The 19812-nt window shown below is 37.8% G+C and overlaps 1 protein-coding gene across 2 annotated transcripts in view; it reads right to left on the bottom strand.

Moving 5' to 3' along the window:
• Positions 1-4790: 4790 nt before the first annotated feature.
• The window catches only part of AKAP7 (A-kinase anchoring protein 7), an 87380-nt gene continuing 72358 nt past the window's right edge, over positions 4791-19812 (bottom strand). The window contains exon 8 of one of the 2 annotated variants that reach the window (XM_017829049.1): positions 4791-7017. In XM_017829049.1, coding sequence (XP_017684538.1) covers positions 6815-7017 — 203 coding nt within the window. In that variant the 3' untranslated portion in view covers positions 4791-6814. The remainder of the gene's footprint in view (positions 7018-19812) is intronic. The other variant, XM_017829056.1, reaches the window with a different exon arrangement.

The raw sequence follows: 19812 nt of genomic DNA, 5'->3' as shown, positions 1-19812 counted from the left end.
AAGTTAATTTCTAGTCTATCAAAAAATGCATTAGTTTATTACCTTTTTCTTAATCTTAAGGTACAAATTAAGTGCATTCTCTGTATTTCAGTGCCTTTGCTGTATCTCTAGAAAAAGTATTACTACGTTGACATGGAAAATTATAGAATAGATATGAAGGAAAAATGTCAGGTAACTGGCAATGTTAGCTCAATGAGCAATGAATCTATTTCTGTATGTCTGCTACATCTTCCACAAAATGCAGTTTTAGTTATGTTTCCTTGATTAACATATTTTTTATGCTGTAAGTGTAATGTCAGGCTTGTCCTGCACTTGAAGTTTTGCTGGGATGGATGAAGTTAAGAATATCTAGATTTACTAAAAAATTAATCTAGTTTCCCTTTTTGCACCTTCATTTTTGAAATGCCTTCCTTACCTTTGCAGTATTATTCATTTAGGATGGTGCTTCAGCTATTTTCTGCATATTCCCTTTGTTAGCAATTATTCTATGAACAACAGTATCCATCTCAGTGCAGTGATACATCTCATTTTAGAGTATAACGGTAAAGCAGCTTTTAATTTATCCAGTTATCATATTTACTTGATGGTTCTGCCTGGTTTTGCCATGGACCTTTTTTAGTAATTAACCTAAATAAGTTTGCTGAGGTTTGTATTTCAATTTCCTGTACTTAACAAGAACAAAGCTTGATGCTGCAGCCATAGCCTTCATCCAATTGCAACTATTCAGTCATCCACTTGTTTTTGGAAGAAAGAGATTTGTTGCCCACTCTGCTCTGCTGGCTGGCAGCATGCATATCTCAGAATTTAAGGTCATTTACAATTAATTTCTGTAGCTCTCTGTGCAGATTTAAGGATTTGACTATTAATTCCACTTTGATTTTTAGACACAGAAGTTCAGAGGACCTACACAATGGTAAAATGTGTTAGTAAATGGAGCTTCAAAGACACGCCTTGTTTCTTTGCTTCTTCCCGCTCTGCTAGAGATCATCTCCCTGAGCTCTGACTTGACTTTTCCTTGACTTAGCCTCTGTCTTGCAGTATTTCTTGCAGCCCTCCACTTCAGCACTCTGCTAGAGCGGTATTTCACAGCCACATGCTCGTTCAGCCTTCCCCCTTGGATGTATCTGGTTGGAAAATGTGACTGGGAAATGGGACATTTGCCTGTACAGTACAGAGGACTGACAAACACAGGTGTGCATTGTTTGACTGACCAGATGCAGAGAACGCTATAATTTTGCTTCATTTCATCCTTTATTCTTCTAAACATTTGCACTTATTACATTTTTTTTCTTTTACACTTTTACACTTCGAATTTTATCAGTAGTTGTTGGTATTTCTTCTTGGCTTTGTTATTCTGTAATGTTTTGGTTTTCTAAATTATGACTGAAGTTAAATCATATCGGCATGTTTTCTTCTCTTCTACTGTTTCAATGCCTGAAGTTCTCTGTATGGCTAAGAAAAGAAAAAAATAAAAGTAAAAAGGATGTAATGCAATGCTTTCCCTGAGTTTTAATTCAAATTATAATTTTGCTAAAAAAAAACCACACAGCAGAATCTCTAGAGTCAATCATGACCTCAAACCATCTCTGCCTTTCTTATCTGAAAGAAAAACAATTTTCATTTCAAAAAGGCTTCTACTGAAATCCTCATGTGTCTTTTTTTAATCATCTCCTTTTAACTACCTTAATTCTGTATTTTTGATTGCTTTAATCCTTAATCACCAAGAGCAAAAAGGGGTTTTATTTTCCAGCAATGAGGAGAGTCTGTTCAAGCAACAGTTCCACATCCCAGTCTCTGCTAATGCATTTCTCGTCCAAGAGTCACTAAAGAAAGCACATAAACAGCAGTGGGTGCAGAGACCAGAAACCAGCAGCCCAACTCCAGCTTCCTGCTGCAGAATTATTTGCTTATCAATGCCAGAGTGCCCTTTTTGCTATGCCAGGAATGGCAGGCATATCACTTTTTGTTTTCCTATGTACTGTTCCAATTATTGCTCCACTATGTTTTATTTCTCAGCCCAGCCGTCTCTTGGGACTGATTTTCATTCAGTACAAATGTTCTCATTATAAAGACTTAACATGAGGAGAATATAAATGAGAAGATGAGTGCACGCTAAGAACTTGCTTATACAGAAACTGTATCGATCAAAGGAACAGCAGAGTAAAACACATGTCAGCATTAACATGCTCCTATTTTCAGGGTTCGAACAGTTTCCTTTCCCATAAGAATAGTGTGATTCCTTGTCTCTGAAACCAGGCCAGGAAAGACTTTGTTTAACTGAAATAACAAGTGCAAAGTGTTTCTGTAGAAGATTATGGTACAGCACTAAAGAGCTCTTTGAAAGCAAGTGCATCTTCAACAGTTTCAGAGATTACCCCTTGTCACCATGTGAAAACTTACAAAAGAATCAAAATTCCAAAAGGTTTTCACAAATCAAATTACTATGTGATCATGTCTTGGAACAATTTTCATAAAGCTAAAACACCACTTACTTTATCCAAGTGATCACTGATGACGCAGCTGACCCACTCACCATGTCGGTTCTGGGAGGGTACATCCCTCGGCAACTGTTTTTGGCCAGTGGTTTTGGGCTGTCTTCAGGATCAGACAGTACTCACTGCCAGATGAAGACTTCAGCAAACGGTCATGCAGGCCCTCCTCTAACTTCTGGCACTTTGAGTGAGACCAGAGGTGTCTCTGCAAAGATATCAGTATCTTTGGGATTTCAGCGACAACTTCCCTCCTCTTCCAAAGGGATGGAAACAGCTGAAAGCCACAGTACCAGTTCAGTCCTTCATTTTTTCAGGCCAAGACAATATACCACTAACAGCTGAACAGAAGCAGGGGACACTTACAGATAAAAAACTGTTTTGAAAAAGATTGTGCAAAACCAAGTACCGAGCTAAAAGCAGAGTGAAGCAACCCTCAAGTGTCTGGCTACCAGACTCCACCTGAGGCAATCAGATTCCCTTCTGGCTTCCACGGGGCTTCAGCTGGCTCTGCAAGTAGTACTTCATCTGCAGTGAAAAAGTTCCAGTTTACAATTCATTTCACAGGCATATTCTGAGACATAACTGAATTTAAGAAGCAAATGTATGTTTTTACTAAATTTCAATTTATAAGCTCTACTGAGTGCAGTGGCTCTGCTCTTCTATTTTTCCTGCTTCCTGACTACATAAATATGTAGGAAATCTCTCAAGATGTCAGGAACAATTTCTCAGTGGGTCATGGGCAATCCAAAGACTTCCAGGTATACTAGTCCTGGAAGCTGAGCTACTACTTTTAAATCTGTCAAAGAGAGCTCTACAATAAGCAGTGTAGGAATATTCTTGAAGATGAGCAAGTGAGAAGGTAGAACTGAAAACAAAACATGGATAAACTTGCACCATCTGTTTGAAATGCCAACATTTTCCCAGAATAACCTGTGCATCACTACCTTAAGACATTCCCCAAAAGAAGTGCTTATTGAAGCAATAGAATTGTCTGAAAATGATTTATGAGTGTGAGGAAGGCAACATATTTGTTCTGGTGGGTGCAGCTCAAGAGCTTCACATCTGCTTATATTAGGTTCAGCTTCTATGTATCTGCATCCTTCAGTGCTCATCTCATAGCTCCATACAACAGCTTTATCCTTCAATTTGGCAGCCAGGCCTCATTGACAGTGAAAAAAAAATAAAAACTGAGAAAGCAAGAGGAAGGGTTGTCATAAGAGAATGAATCCAGATGCAAGTGGTTTTTTACCCCATTGTTTTGAATTCTGAGTAAATTAATAGTTGTGTCTTGTCAAAAGCAGAAATAAAGGCTATGCTTGGCATTTTAAAAGAACGTGAATGGTTCAGAAACAAAAACCCTGTTGACTGTCCTGGCTCAAAACATCTGAAAATTAAAGATGGGTTTTGGTTGCTTAAACATAGTTATACAGTGTCTTTTTAGAGGCTCTGGGGTGTCCTTTATCCCACAGTTCCTGATCCAGCAGAACACATCTCTCCTTTAGGCTTTGTGTCAGAGTCACTACAGCACATCTCAAACGATGCCTATGTTTAGGCCATTAACTCTCCTAAAATTTTTTTGGAGCCGCTATTCCTAATGCTATCCATAAGAACTGAATGAGCAGGGTCTCTAATAATGAGGCCACCTATCAAAGTGCCTGGACGTAAATTCAGTGATTAATTTCTATAGTTTCACTTGAAACGTGACAACAATGACTCTTATAAGCTGAATGATATAAAAAGGCCCTTAATCATGGTAATGACTTGCATAGAGGAAACGGAGATGACAACTTTCAGACAGAGGCTGATAGATTCAGGTAGAATACAATAAACTCCTTTCCTGTTTTCACAAAGTGTCTGGTTTTGTGTTCTTAAGCACAAGCTGGATTTAAATTGCTTGATAGCATATGAAAAGCTACCTCTCACTGATCTCCAGGGATGATTTCAGATTCAGATTTTTTTTTTTAATCATTCTAGAGTGTTTTGAGACTACTCCTTAAACACAAATTTGATGTTGAAGAGTGGACCTCTGGGAAGTTGTACTCAGTATTTACTTCTAAACCCATGCTTCCCAAAATACAAACTAATTGCTAGAGTTTAAAAGTTTGGCCTTGAAAACAATAATGACTTGGGTCTAGCTTCTGCATGATTCTAGCACCCAAACTCTGGATCAGTAGGTTGGCACAACATCTGCAGTTCGATGATGTGATTCATAGGAGCACAGTTTCTCTCAACCTCGTTACTTGCAAGTACTTAATTTTATTTAAGTCTATTTGGAGACAGGTGAAAATGTACACACGGTGCAAAGGAAAAATATTTTATTGTGAACATGGCATGTATGAAATGCGCGTCAGAATATACTGCTATATATCAAATGAGATTAAAAAAAAAATCTCTGACATGAGATAAATGAACAGTGCTTGAGACCAATGAAGAACATGCACACAGTTGTTCTAACAGCACAATTCTGATACCAATCACAATATATTATATAGCTTTTATGACAATGTTTAGAAAAAATGCAAATATTGGACCGACTCCTGCATTATTGTACATCATCCAAATCTTCGATGAAGCTTGCAGGTGTGTGGAGGGAACAACGAGAGCAAACTGACATCCCATCTCAGGCAGCAGAAGGCAGAGATGGAGGATACATCAAAAACAAAAGACAAAAATACTATTCTACAAAAGTAAAAAGGCAAATATTATCCCAAGGAATATTATTATTTGCACAAGAAATCTTAATTGCAGCATCCTGACTCCGTTAAAGCCAATGAGAGTATGCCATTGAGATCAGTGGAGCCTGAATTTCATACTGAAATTTAAAACATTCTTGCATTAGTGTAAACATCAGCAGAAAAAGTCAGCATCTGTACAAGTATTCAAGTGCTGTTTAAAAAAAACAATAAAAAATAGACAATGCTAACCCAAAATGCCAGTACAAATCCAAAAGGCAGATAATTAAAAGAGGGGTTTTTTTTCAAATGTACATTTTTGAAGTATTTAAAAACATCCGTTTCTTAGTATTTGTATATCATTGTTAGGGAACAAATATATGAGAAAAAAATGAGTTATTTACAGTGATAAAGGAAGGGCACAGTGTTTGCTCAGATTTATTTGAAACCAGTATTTTTCCACTTTGGAGTCATGACATATACCTGCACACTCAAACATGTTTCAGAGCAGTGCTGAGAAATGGCTATACTTCATTGTTATGAAAGATAATCCTTCTGTGCAAGTATTTCAGTATGATTCCTCATGAGCCATTTACATCCATCCATATTTTGAGTTAAAAAAAACAATAAACCAACCTTTAAAATTTCTTGTAGAAATATTTTTTTTCTTTGAAAACCCTGATAAGATTTTACAGTCATGCATTTGGAGATTCAGAGTCAACACAACTTTCCCATTTACTGTTAGAGTAGTGCCTGTCTTCAAACAGTTCTTCGCTAATTTTTGTGCGGATCTCAGGACTGGATAACAGCGCTTTTATCTGATTCAGTCTGGATAACAGGGCCTGCGTTTCTCTGCGTAAAGCTTCTTTTGCTAAGTCTGCTTCATGGCTCTTTCCTAGAGGAAAGGAACAATATAATACATTTTAAAACAACTAATTCATTTAGAATCATTAATGTATGGAAAGAGATCGAATCTGGTTTGGACAGTATTAAGTGCTCAGTTTTTGACCACATTGAATTTTTATAAAAAGATACTTCATCAAAAAATATAATTTACATCAACAAATGCTACCAAAAAGTAAAGAACAGTACAGTGTCACATTTAGGAGAAATTCCTGTCATATTACATACTGTGTAATAGTATCTGCAATGAATATCTGTAGTGGTAATTTTTAGCTTGGGATTGACTGCTGTTGACTAGGAAACAGCACGTGCTCTCACATAGAGCAAGCAGCCCTGCGGCAGTGCCAAACCCTCAGGCGGAGGGCATCGCTTCCACTTATGACAAGGCCTTTTCCACAGCCATTCATGACAATCCAAAAGACAAACGGAAAAGGTTCAGTTTCTCTTCAAAAGCAAGGAAGGGATTCTTGGTATCAAGGGGAAGTGAAGACTGGAGCTGCCTGCTTCACCGTTCTTGTCCTTTTTCCATTGTCCATCCCTCCCAGCATTCAACAGATTTTCAGCAGTGCAAGCACTTATTAAACCAGTAGACAGTGTCCTTCAATTCAGAACAAACTTTTGATAAGAGACTCACAAAGTAGAGTTCCTGTCACCCAGCACCACTTAGCAAATTTCAGCAGGGAGCTGGAACGTGTTTTTGTAGTTATTCTTGGTGGGATATTTGCTCCCGGGCATTTTGCACAGTGCTCACTTGCTGTTATCCTTGTCGCTCTCATTCTTACTGCCACTTGCTGCGTCTTCAGTTTTCATGGGGCTTCCATCAGTCTCTCTGGTTTTGTTTTGCGTTTCTTCTAAATATTGCTGCACAGCCTTCAGCACCGCGTTCTCCACCAGCCTTTTGCTGAGGCTCACCAACTCTGCATCATCTGGCTCTGCTGCATGTTTTTCACCTATGCGTCACAACAGACAAGAGAAGGAATTCATTGCCATGGAAAGAGAGTAGCTGTGATTGTATCAGGAGCCTCTGTCTGAGCTGGATTTTAAGTTATTAGCTGCCTCTTCCTGATTGTAAAAAGTAATTTCCCCTCCCTCAAGCTCAGAAACAAAAGTGTTCCATAAAGATGTATACAGTATATCAGATCAAAAAGATTTCACTGCTTATCTGTACTGTAACACTCCATTTAAAGCCAACAGCTTAACACTATGAACATTCACTCAGAAAAGTGTGCAAATTTAATTTCTTTTGGCCAACGATTGTCTGTGACATATGGGTAAAGATAAAGAACATGGCACAGAATAGATTTACACTTTAGTAGCATTTAGGTGCCTCCGTTTTGTGATTTTGCTTAACAAATCCAACATCTATCTATTTACTCACTGCTTGTAATTCAGGAGTTTCTCATGGGAAAAACTACTAAAATAATCTAAGCACAGGTTAGAAATACTTTGCAAACAAAGCATAAAACTTAGAAAAACCATATATTCCCTCCCTGCCTCTCTTCTGTCTTCTAACTTAAAGCTCTGATATCTGACGATTACAAGTTCCAGCAGTCTATTCTTAGATATCTGCTGACAAAAGCAAGAAGCTGGCATTTCCCTGCTTTGCTAAGACTTTGTATGAATAAATATTTACAACAAAACAACTACATACATAGTGAGGATTTGCATACATCGTGACATCTGGTTTGAAATGGTACTTTTCCATGAAACATTTTCCCAATAAACTATACAGCCTTCTACAGAATCCTCCTTTCATGAAGAATGCATTCCATGAAAAATAAATTTTATTGCCCAGTTTCCACTGGCCATGCCATTTGCCACTTCACAGTCTCCTGCACTAGGTAAATAACTGTTTTCCTCCATTTATATTTAAGGTCATACTTTTAATGTCCTCTTCTGGAGTTCACATTCTGCAACCAGTAATAAGTGGCTGCTTAGTCCTACTCATCTGGTGAAAGAGATGTTATTGCATACTCTCAACACAAAGCTTTGTACTGTTCAATTACCTAAATTTGCCCTTTTTCATTTATGGAAATTTATTCAAGTTTGCCTGCACATATAGATTATAGTTATAAAATACTTTTATTAGTCTTTCTAATGGATTGCAAAATCTGGGAGTGATTTCACTGATAAAACATAATTCATACGGGGATTCAATGAGGGAGAAGTAAACAAAACTCTTCATATTCAGAGGCAGCACCTTTATTAGCTGAGCTTTATAACATGAGCATCCCACTCTGGAACAGCAAGACATACCAAACTCTTCCAGTTCTGGGACTCCACAGCACTGTTACCGTGGGGAAGGAAGAACTGCACTCTCCAGCTGAAGAATTAAGACTTTACCTTGGTAAAGCATTTCATTACATTTCAGAAAAAGTTTGGAAAAATTGCTCTAAAAATATTGGAAGGGTATCTATGTGGATAGTTTTGGCTAAAACCAAATTGAAAAATATATGAGAAAACATTAAAAACAGATTTAGAATTTCCAAGAAGAAACATTTTAGGTTAATATGCAAGTCCAACAGAGGCAGAGATACTATTCCCAAAACTAAACAGCTACATGCTCCATGTTCTCTGACTCACTGCTTACCATGTCACTACCTCTAAATCCTGTGTTTAAGTCTATCCTTTAACTTACAAAAACAAGGGACTTAATTCAGACTCTTATCTCTCAGAACATCCAAGATATATATGAGCAGCATCTCCTCTCAGCTCTTCTGAACTGATCCCACAAGCCCCTTTGAATGCAGCCCTTTGATTCCTAATTTCCTTTGCTTTTAGCAAAGATGCTCAAAAAATGTGTTGGAAGTCCCAGTCTATTTATTCACTAGAAAAAAAAAAATATTGTGGTTTTCAGCTGCAGAGTTTCTCATTTTTCAGAATTGCTCATGGGTCACAGAAATCGTTACTCACACAGCACTAATGATCAGTCCACGCAACTCAGAACAAAATCAATGGGAAATATGGTACTCAGCCACTCTTACATTTGACCCTCTAGTATTTAATATGCAGAATATGACTAATCAGTCACAGAGGCTCCAGATACCACAAAACAGTAGTGACTGTATTTACTCAGAATGCAATTTTACTTGTAGTACATCATGTATTATTCTTACAGTCTTAAAAAGGACAGAGCTCTTCTCTCATAAATACTTTCTGCAAAACAGTTCTCATTTACATATATCTACTGTTGTATTTATAATTTCAAAACAAACAGCACACTTGTAAGTAATTTCTCAAGCTTCGAAAAAGATTACTTAAAATGAGCCTTTTAAAAGTAGAGTTTATATAGCTACAGAAGAATGATTTTGCATTTTTTTGTTTGTTTACTTTTAATATTTTGAGATATTCATGGCTCATCAACAGTCGAAGCTCAAGTCTGTAGCACCTCCTAAGTGAGCTCTGCACTCCCACTGGAAAGGCATACACAACATCTGACTGACATACAAATGCATGCACATCCCTGCATGAAGATTGTCCTTGGATTTATCCATCTGGCCACCTTGGTGGACTGCCACATGGGGCTATATGATTCCCTGATGTTCTGTTTATATTCTCATAATCCTTAAATAGCAGTTATGGGAGTGTCTGCAATGCTGTGGTTCACTGGCAAAGTAGCTGTATACTGTTGTACCATTCCTACTCATGACTGTTGATAAAAACAAACAGGTCATGTAATAAAAGTGAGTATTGATCATCTATATTTAACACACATATATGTCCTTTTATATCTCTCCCTCCATGATGCATCTGCTGTTCGCCTGCTTCTTAGATGAATACAATTCCTTTGCAGCTGGCAAATGCTTCTTTGTGTGGACTGTCTTACATTATTTGATTTATCAGAATATCAGTGAAAATCATTGTAGGTATGAATGTTTAAGATTTAAAAAAAAGGTTTCAAAATTCAGACTTGCTCTGTTTGTAAACTCTGTTCTGAAAAGGGAACAGGTATACCACAGGATTGTATTTGCATCAATGCTGTGATACTTAATTCTGTACCTATGAATAAAAAACTTCCCCTGTCTTCTCATTCATGTGGTTCAGAATAAAAATGAAAAAACCCTTTCATTTTATCCCAGAATTCTCTTCTGTAATTTTCAAAATATAGAAACAAATTCATACCCTGTAAGTGTACCTCAGTGCATCCATGCTTAGCAGTGTTTTTTATTACTTTAACTGAAGCATACCCCTTGTCCTGAAATGAGCACCATTTTTTTACAACTGCACAGAATTATTCAAAAGGTGCTTTCTGATCCTACAGCCAGATGCTAGCAGTTATGGACATGAACCAGATGCCTGCATTGAAATCCAAGTTTGGATTCAAATTCACTGCTATATCTCTCTACTGGACTAGGTTTACTTTCCAAGTGTACACCCCCTTCCACTTTACAAGACCGTGATCTGAATTTTGAAACACTGATTTGGAACAAATCAGGTATCGTGGTCCTGGCACAGCATTTTCATGGCCCTGACACAGCTTAGAGTGTATGTAGATCTCAAATTCGGAGAGAGGCAGAACTGTTACTAGAATTCCTCTACTGTTTATGTGACTAGTCCAGTTTTTTTGTGACAGATTTAATTGAAAGAAGCTACAGTGAATCCCATTCATAGAAAAAGACAGTTTTACAACCTTTTACCAGCTACACTCCAAGACAATGTTCTGCAATCCTTTCCTCATGGCCTCAACAGCCTGGGTTTTGTTTTTCCTTCCAACAAACTTTCTTGACAACAAAATAATGACAACATGGTGAAAATTATAAAGGAGACCCTTGATATTTTGAATAGGTGACCAAGACTAGTAGGGAAATCCATACTCTGGCAGCAGAGGTTCTGGTCTGCACCTTGGGGAAGGCTATGGAAACAGACATGGCTCCATCTACCTTTTAGTTTATTGGTTTTCTAACCCAGTTTTTACAAACTCTAGAAACAAAAAACACCACATGGGACTCAGGCAATTTTCCAAAAACTAAACATTAAGAAATTCTTTCTGAATGCTGGAAAACTTCATCTTTCTACATACGCAGTACCTCATAACAACACCAAGGTGAGCCAAGTTGCTGTTGCATATAGACAAAGCTTTCACCGCAAGATTCCCTTTCTATAGTGACTCCTCAGTGGCTGCAACTCATAATAATACCTCACTATAATTGACTATTAACCCCCCTGTACAGAAGCAAAACTGTGTGTGCAGTACAACAGGACTGGAAGGAAGGCAAGAACTATGCTAACTACTGATGTAGTAAGAAACCTTCAGCAGAAGACTTGCAATTATTTCTGCACATGGTAGGGTTGGAGAAAACAAAGGAAGGATAATGAAACAAATGTCAGACAGATTTCAACATGTAAATTCATACACTTCGCAATCTCAATGGTTATGCCTTTATCACGGTTCACTATTTCTGTGTTAGAACGAAAGTCTGAGACTGAAGACATCATTTATACTCATAGTGCCCAGGCAGATGCAGACTACTGCAAGGCTTCTGTGCCCAGCTGCAGCCTGTGGAAACATCTAGGTTTTTTGACACTGATTCAAAATTAAATTAAACCTCATTGACTTCTGTGGGAACTGGATGAAGTTCCCATGCCTGCATACTGAACTGCAATGTCAGACCAATGTGTTGAACACTTTCTTCACTGAGGACTTTCAGAAAAATTTGGTAGGCCATATATATTAACAGAACTACAGCATTAGAAAAATACCATCCACCTTCATCCTGCAAAGACAGAGAGTCCACTATCCATAATAAATTGAATAACAAGCTATAATCAGGCACTAGACCATTCACTTCCCATCCTTGCAACAGGCTGCAGATGAGCCAGCATGGCTGGCCATGATTCAAGATCATGGTTTTAAAGTAATGAACACAAACATGAGCATGTGCCCATATCTAATCAACACAATAAGTACAGACAGGAAAGTCACAACTCTGAACACTTCCTTGTTAATTAAGGACTTGCATGAAATATGTCTAAACTGGCCACTTAAGGAATTGACACAAATAAGGAACAGAGAGGAAGTGTGAAACTATAATCTCATTATGACATGATGGTTATGATATATCTGTTGCTGGATGCTACTACCTGATGTGGGAAATTTAACAAACTTCTTTAGGTTTGCCTATATTGAAAATACAGGATTGTCTAACAAGGCAATTCAGGCAACACCAATCTGTCCTTCACGCTGAACACATGGGATTCTAGTTTGCTGGAAAGAGTTTTTATTTAATTCGGCCCACCATGCAATAAACATGATAAAATTAGGAATTTCTAGTAAAGAGGAAATTAAGGGTGTTGCAGTTATTCAGGGACAACGATGCTCTTGCCAGATTCAGTGATGACAGTAGGGAATACCTGCAGCTCCCTTCAAGCTGGAGACTTGGCAAACGTGGCGAAAGTTTGTTTTGTTTCGCACAAAACCCTCTGAAGATCAGTGATCTAAAATTTCTGACCAACTCTAATGGCAGAAATGGGATGTGATCTACTAAACCTATTCTTCCTTCTGCAAGCACTGGGGGATGTGATGCCACAGGCATGAGCCTTCAGAATGAACAAAATAAAAAAGGTAATGTAAGACTCTAGTCCTGGCATACAGGGAGTTCTGTTAAATATCTTGGTTTTACTTTCCTATTAAAAGGCACTTGCTGACAGAGAAATGTCCTGATTCCTTTAATGTAGTGTAATGCTTAAACTTAATGAATTTATAAGAAGGCTAGTGTAACAGGCAGCAAAGATAACATAATGGCTGAAGGAAAGAAGGCGGCTTAAGAAGTTGTGAGTTTCACTCGATTTTCTCACCAATATTCAGGTAGAAAAAACAGCCCAAGTTACAAAAGCAGTTTTACATAACCACAGTAACATCCACTGTGCAAAGTGACAATGGGAGAACCAAAAGATCGAGGCAGATCTTGATAGGAAACATCAAGGCAACATTATTCATCCCTCTTCCCCATTCACAGTGCTGCCTGGTGCTACTAGCTCAAGGGAACAGGGAATAGGGCCGCTTGGGTCAGCGGTGTTATCAAGGAGAGCAGAAAAGCTCCTCCTCCCTCCAGGAGGCAAGCCTTCTACTGTTTTCAGAGCCTGAGAGAGAGACTAGGTTTCTCAGTTTCCCAGGGAAAAGCTGTATTCCGGAACAGGACAGACTCGGCAGTCCCTCACCTTCAATAGTCCTGCAGAAATAATACTGAGAATGTAACACACTAGGGGAGACTGTGCAAGTTGCTTCCCCATCAGCCTTGGTCACTACTGACCACAGACAGAGCCCGATGGTCTTGAAGGAAAAAAATCACCCTGCTAGGTCACCAAGCTGAGGGAGGTGTAGGCCCAAAAAATGCAGCGGCTAACCAAAATATGATATACAAAGATTTTAATTGTCATAGTCCAAATCTTTTGCCAAAACCTCAAAGTTCCTGCTTATGGACCAGTCAGCAATGAAAATCAAACGTTTACTCGTAAGCATGACAAGGGAAGTCTTTTAATAAACATTCACCTCCTGTTACCGTTTCCTATCCCGTCTCTGTGATCTTCAGTTTTAAATCTTTAGGATTCATTTGTTACTATACAGCTATTTTGGCTGAGACTTCTTCACGCTCCTGTCAATTACACTAAAAAAAGCAACCTTTTTTGGACTAAGACAGATTGTTAAAAACAAGTGTTAATAAGTGAATCTTAACAAGCTGATCCTGCATTGTTGCTCCTTCCGAGCTCAGAAGACAACTCCATGCAAACTCATGCTATCAGACAGTCTCTCACATAGTACATGTCTTTCCTTGGGGAAAGCAATTTTGAATGTATTTGTAAATTACGGAAAGAAAAGTCAACTTTTAATCAACATGCGTTTTCATTTAATTATTTCAGTTACACTAGCATGAGTGAAAGACAGCTGCATACTCCTTGATCTGCAAAAGGAAAATGAAATCTTGTCAAAAAAAAGATTAAGTATAACTGCACTTCAAGAGGATGTCCAACAGTGTCCATAAAATACTGTAATAATTTTAATTTAATAATTTTAAATACTGTATATTTTTAACAGAAAAATGTCACTTTCAAGGTGCTTTTAACATCTCTCTAACCATACTTAATTAGATCCTGAACCTAATGGAAGAAGGTCAGAGTCACCTCTTTTGGTATGAACATCTCACATAGGTTTGAACTTGCAGCATAATTGCATCTCAGGGCTGCCAAAATAGATGGGTCTAATCCTTTTCCCCCAGAATCTTCCTATTGAAGAAATTGAACCCACTTCATAAGCTTCTTGGGTAAACCATGAAATTATGTATTTTTGAACATGTGAGTAATATTGTTGCTGTCTTTCATTGCATGGATCAAATCTACAGATTCGGACTGAATTTATTAACAGCTTTGGGAAGATTAATATAACACCCTTAAGTCAATTTGAATGGCATTTTAAAAAAACCCCATTAAGTACTTACAGCATTTCCTATCTGAATCCCCTTTATCCATTATATATTTTGCCTTAAGTAATGTATTTAGCTTTGTTCTTTCTTCCCTCTCTTTTGTTTGTCACATAATCTTCACTTTAAAGGTGGGGTTTTTTTAAAAAGTGGGAATGTGATATAAGTTTTCACTTTGATTTTGTGAGATGTAGCTGTATAAATGTCCTACCACACATATATTTGTAAATATGAAATTTATTTTTGATACTTGGAAAGATTAGAAGTTTAGACCTTTGTTTAAATGCTCTGGCTCTGAACCCATAAAATTACTGCTCCTGCTCTTCTTCAGGACGAACTCTTCCTCAACTTTCATCTCTCTCTAAAGGCCCACTGCTTACAAGAACAGTGAATCACAGAATCATAGAATGGTTTGGTTTGGAAGGGACCTTAAAGACCATGTAGTTCCAACTCCCCTGCCATGGGCAGGGAGAATCTTACACTATAGTGTAACAAAATCTGTGGATGAAAAAACCCTGAAACATTACCATGCCATAAAACTAAATTTAATGCAATTGATCCTTCACATGAAATAAGCAGACTTTATAATCTACTGCAAGAAAAAACTGAAATAATATGAGGGGACAATACTAATTTTTCCCCCCCTGTGTTTTTTATGTATAGTGCAAATATCCTCATTTGCTCAACAAGCACCTAGTTAGTAATCAAAATTAACGTTATGCTTGAGTCTCCTTCACCAGCAGAAATCAAGAATACTTTTTTAAACCAGAGGGCTTTACTTTCACATCCTTCCTATGCTAAATATCAAATAGTTATAAAAGCATTTTCTTTGTTGAAACAACATAAAGCTCCTTAAAATTAACCATTTCTCTACCTATTAGCAACACTTCTTTAGTGAAAGTAAATCCCTACAGCTCTTACACTGCATTCTATCAAAAGAGTAACTCCCCCTCCCTCTCTTTCCCTGAATTTCTACTTCCTCAAACTCAGTGAGTCAGACAGTTCTAGCAACACTTCAATGAAATCAATCCAGAAAAATATGTCTGCTGTGCCAAAAACTGAACTAATCACAACTTTTACCAACTTACACATAATGGATTGCTCATTACCATGCCTTAAAATTGATGGTTCTCTTCTTTTTACACTCCTTTTCCCATTCGTAAAATTTTATCTCTACCGATATAGTAGAGACAATTCCAATCCTTTCTCTTCAGCATCCCAATAACTCTAAATCTGTCCTATTAACATGAGTGGAAAACTGCTTATTTATGTCAACTAGTCTTCTGGGCCTTTGTTTCTATCAGGCTAAACAGTTCTAATTTGGAGTTTCATATTTGTTTCTTCATGCTCTTATTTTAAATCAGTATTTTTCTCAGTCTTTCTCCAACGCAAGAGTAAAAGAATAAAGGATGGATATTCATACCATAACCAGTTTTTCCATTTCTTTTCACCACATTCAGCACAAACTGTGTAATCAAAAGCAAGTATTTTAATTTGCTTTGTCTTTATGTTTTCCATACAGAAAAGTTCTCCCACTTCTATGTCTGGCTAGAGAGGCCAAGAAAAGTTCATTAAAGATGAGGAGAAGGAAAGAAATGGGCAATGGTTGCCCTCAAGAGCCAATTATATAATTCATAATTTTGAGATTTCCTGAGACAGGTAAGCACATACCTTTGCACGGCACCATGCAATGTGGTTTGAACTCCAAGAATGCAGGTATAGCTATACATTGAGGGTCACATCCTGTTATCATGTGGGTGTCAGAAGCAGGAATCTACAGCAGTTGAGAATTAGCCTGTCCTTATAGCCTGGGTGCAGCACCATGTTGATCCAGATATTCTGCTGCTGATGTAGAAGCTTATACTGGGACAGATCTTACCAAAAACATATCATGTTTTATCTAAAGTCTAATCCTGTAATCTTTTCTTATTTTATGCCTTCTATAGAGACCACGGCTAAAAAAAAGGACTAAGGGAATGATAAGGATCTCTTAAAGCAAAATGATGATTTAAAGTGGCCAACATAAAGTAACATTTATTTCATTACATCAGATGATCAACAGTGCTTCACAACACAAAAACACTACACCAAAATTCATTTTAACAGAGAAAGGTAATCTCAGACTTTAGAAGGGGGTTCAATCACTAGAACTCACATAGTCATAGGTTATATTTTATAGAACTACAAGAATAAAGTCTTCATTTTATGCTGGAAAAATGTCTTACATTGTATTAATGAGGCATATGTGAAAAGTAAAAGGTGAGCTGAGAGAAGAGAGGAAGAAAGGAAAACCTTTTTGATTGCATTAGGTCATACTGGATGGTAATGGATTTTTAAGACAGCAAAAAATGTTCATTTTTGAATGACTGTCCTCAGCCACAGCAAGTGCTGTAGAAAACATGGCTGATACTTAATATGTTTTTGCTCAATCCTTGTGCTTTGTACTAAAGTGAAAAATTGAATAAAGTGTAACTTAAAAAATTATTGCTAGGATGTGAAACAGAATAACACAATAATGGACCATGGCATAAGACAATTCTCTTAGCAAAAGGATACAAGCTCTCTAGTGAGTGAATGCCTGAGGATTTAAACTCGCATAAAATTTAGCAAATGCCCAGATCAAGTTCACCTGAGACTGGCAGATATTCAAAGGGATTAAGCCACCAGCAGAAATGATAAAGTTAATGGTGGATTTTGAGATCTGGGCACTGGGATCCAGAGGAAATACCTAATAAGGAGTGAATTTTCTCCACACCAATTTAGGACAGCAATACCCAAGGTTCATGAGAGTAACAGGCAGGTTCAACAGCCTGAGAGAAGTTCAGCTGGGTATGTCAATATCAGAATTATGAGCCTAAAAGCACTGACTATTGTACAAGTTTGGCAGTGCCAAATTCATCAGTGGTACAGTGTATTTCTAGCTACTCAAGGCTTGAAGACACCCTGTAGCCAAATGTTTATCAATTTAAGGTCTCTAAATTCTAAACAATCTTTGTGGCATCCAGTCAATTTTCCTTGTAAGATAGGATAATTTCCAACCTCTTTCTCTGTAGATTTATAGAATGGTTAAGGTTGGAAGAGACCTTAAAGATCATCTAGTTCCAGCCCTTCTGCCATGGGCAGGGACACCATGCTAACTTCCATAGCATATGGAATATACCCCAAACTCCAAACTCCTCCAAATCCTAATCTCTTCCATCAGTTTTCCACTTTAGGCTTATGGAAACAGAATCTCTCAAATTTTAGGAATGGCAAAATGACTTGGTAGGAAATGTTATTAAACTTTCATTAATCAGCTGCTGAACAAGGTGCCAGTAGCCTTACTACGATACTTTTCAAGTTATCTTATTTTCCACTTCGTCTATAATAATTTCACAAATAATAACAGACCAGTGTCATCTAAAGGACAATCCTTCACTGGACCAAGGACCTGTTGTTTGTCTTGCTTTCTCTGTTTGTCTGCCTTAATCTGAAAATCTTGGTCACAACATTGCAAAATGTAGACTCTGCAGCCCAGCATCTGCCACTTGACAGGAAGCTTTCCCTGAAATATATACAAAATGTTCTCTCTTGTTCTTATTTTACATGATGCAATAGAAGTAGTCCCATGCTATCCTAACAGTTGCTTAATCATGTTAACCAGTTCCTCCTCCTGCCTTCTGGCTTTGTATCTTTTTTTTCAAAACTAGATAGGTCCTAATCTCAGAACTCCCCAAGACGTAGCTCCACAGCTCCCCAGAAATTTTCTGGAACTGCAGCCTGGGCTCCTACTTTACATTTGAAGCACATTTGAAGTTTTTTTGGAAACGCAACACTTCCTCGAAGCACCTTCCTCCTCTGCTCCAGGATTTGCCTCTTGAGTTTCCAGGACAAAAGTTACACTGATCTTCCCAGTGCAGGTGTAGCCAGCACTGTATGTGTGCCATTCCTGCTAAATGATTGTAGGTCTGGTTGCACATGATCCTGCTGAAGGGGTAAAAGATACAGATTTTGTTGGGTTTTTTTTTCCTTCCCAGAGGGGAAGTTTTTGCATAGATGAAAGCTGTTTTCACCCCTTTTTCAAAGAGGACTGAATACAGCTTCCTGATTATTCCAGGTCAGTATAGAAATGTCAAAATTGAGAGTATGATTATTAGTTCAGATTTTAGTTTCTAAAGACCTTTAGTGAACCAAAGAACTCATCTTCTCTTTCTTAATTATATGGTATCTTTAATGAAGGCTGTGCAGACCAATTTTATAATTTAAAAAAAAATTTAATATTTTAATGGCTTCTGGAATCAAAATTAAAACATGCCTGCCTGATCCAGGAAGACCACTTTCCATTAGCAAACAAAGCAATCAATTAGCTAGCATTTAGCATCACAAATCAGAAAGTATAAAGGGAAAAAAACACATTTAAAACCTCAGGTAGACAACTACCACGTTTTGTTGTATAACACTTTCCTACTCCCAAGTGTGACTATTCTATTTTTGTAATAGATGTTTTTTCCATATGCTACAATTTCTACAACGAGAGTGGTTCCACTCTAAACTCACAGGGATTAGGTTGCAGTATGACTTGTCATATAGCAATACAATAGGTCAAAGCAAATGAATTTCTAAATTGCAGGAGTAGCTGTTCATACATAGTAACAAAAGGATGGTATTTCATATTTAGCATGTCACACTTCTTATTTGGCTGTAATATGGGTTTGCTCATGTATCATTTTTGAGCAGAGAAGGAAAACTCAGTTTGGGTTCTATGTTGACATTACACAAAACATCTGTCCTCACAGTAACATGAAAAGCACCTCTGAAACCTGGTGTTTCATTCAGAGGTACCAGCCTATGCTTACATAGGTGAGTTCTACAATGCCAGTACTTGCTCTTTGGCTCTAAGGCCAATTAGCACAGAGCAATTCAGGTCCTATCCAGCTCTGCTAGCCTCTGATATGCCACGGCTGCATCCAAACTGCCTGCTGGGAAAGCATTTGGGTTGGTGCTAACTTTTAACCAGTGCCCAGGAGTTTCTGCAGCATTTACATTTTTGCCAGGGCCAGAACTATGCCAGGGTGATGGTATGGGCAAGGCAGTCCCAGTGTCCAGGTGCATCCCCAGACACCCCATCATGCAGTACACTAGAGTCCAAGGCACCTGGAGTGGTCTGCAGAATTGGGCTGTATCTGTAAATAGCAAAGCTGAGAAGTACATTGAGCCAAATCCTGCATTCATGGAACAGTTACTTCTCTGGATTTCTCCTGGCAGAGGTTTTGAATCGTAACTCCAAAGCAGTCCAGCACAAATGAAAACAGAAGTATGAACTAAGAACAGTTTCAGAGAGTAATGCAGCAG

This window comes from Lepidothrix coronata, unplaced genomic scaffold, assembly GCF_001604755.1.
Source record: "Lepidothrix coronata isolate B3197 unplaced genomic scaffold, Lepidothrix_coronata-1.0 Scaffold5, whole genome shotgun sequence".
NCBI classification, from domain to species: domain Eukaryota; kingdom Metazoa; phylum Chordata; class Aves; order Passeriformes; family Pipridae; genus Lepidothrix; species Lepidothrix coronata.
This window is presented reverse-complemented; position numbering and strand designations above follow the sequence as displayed.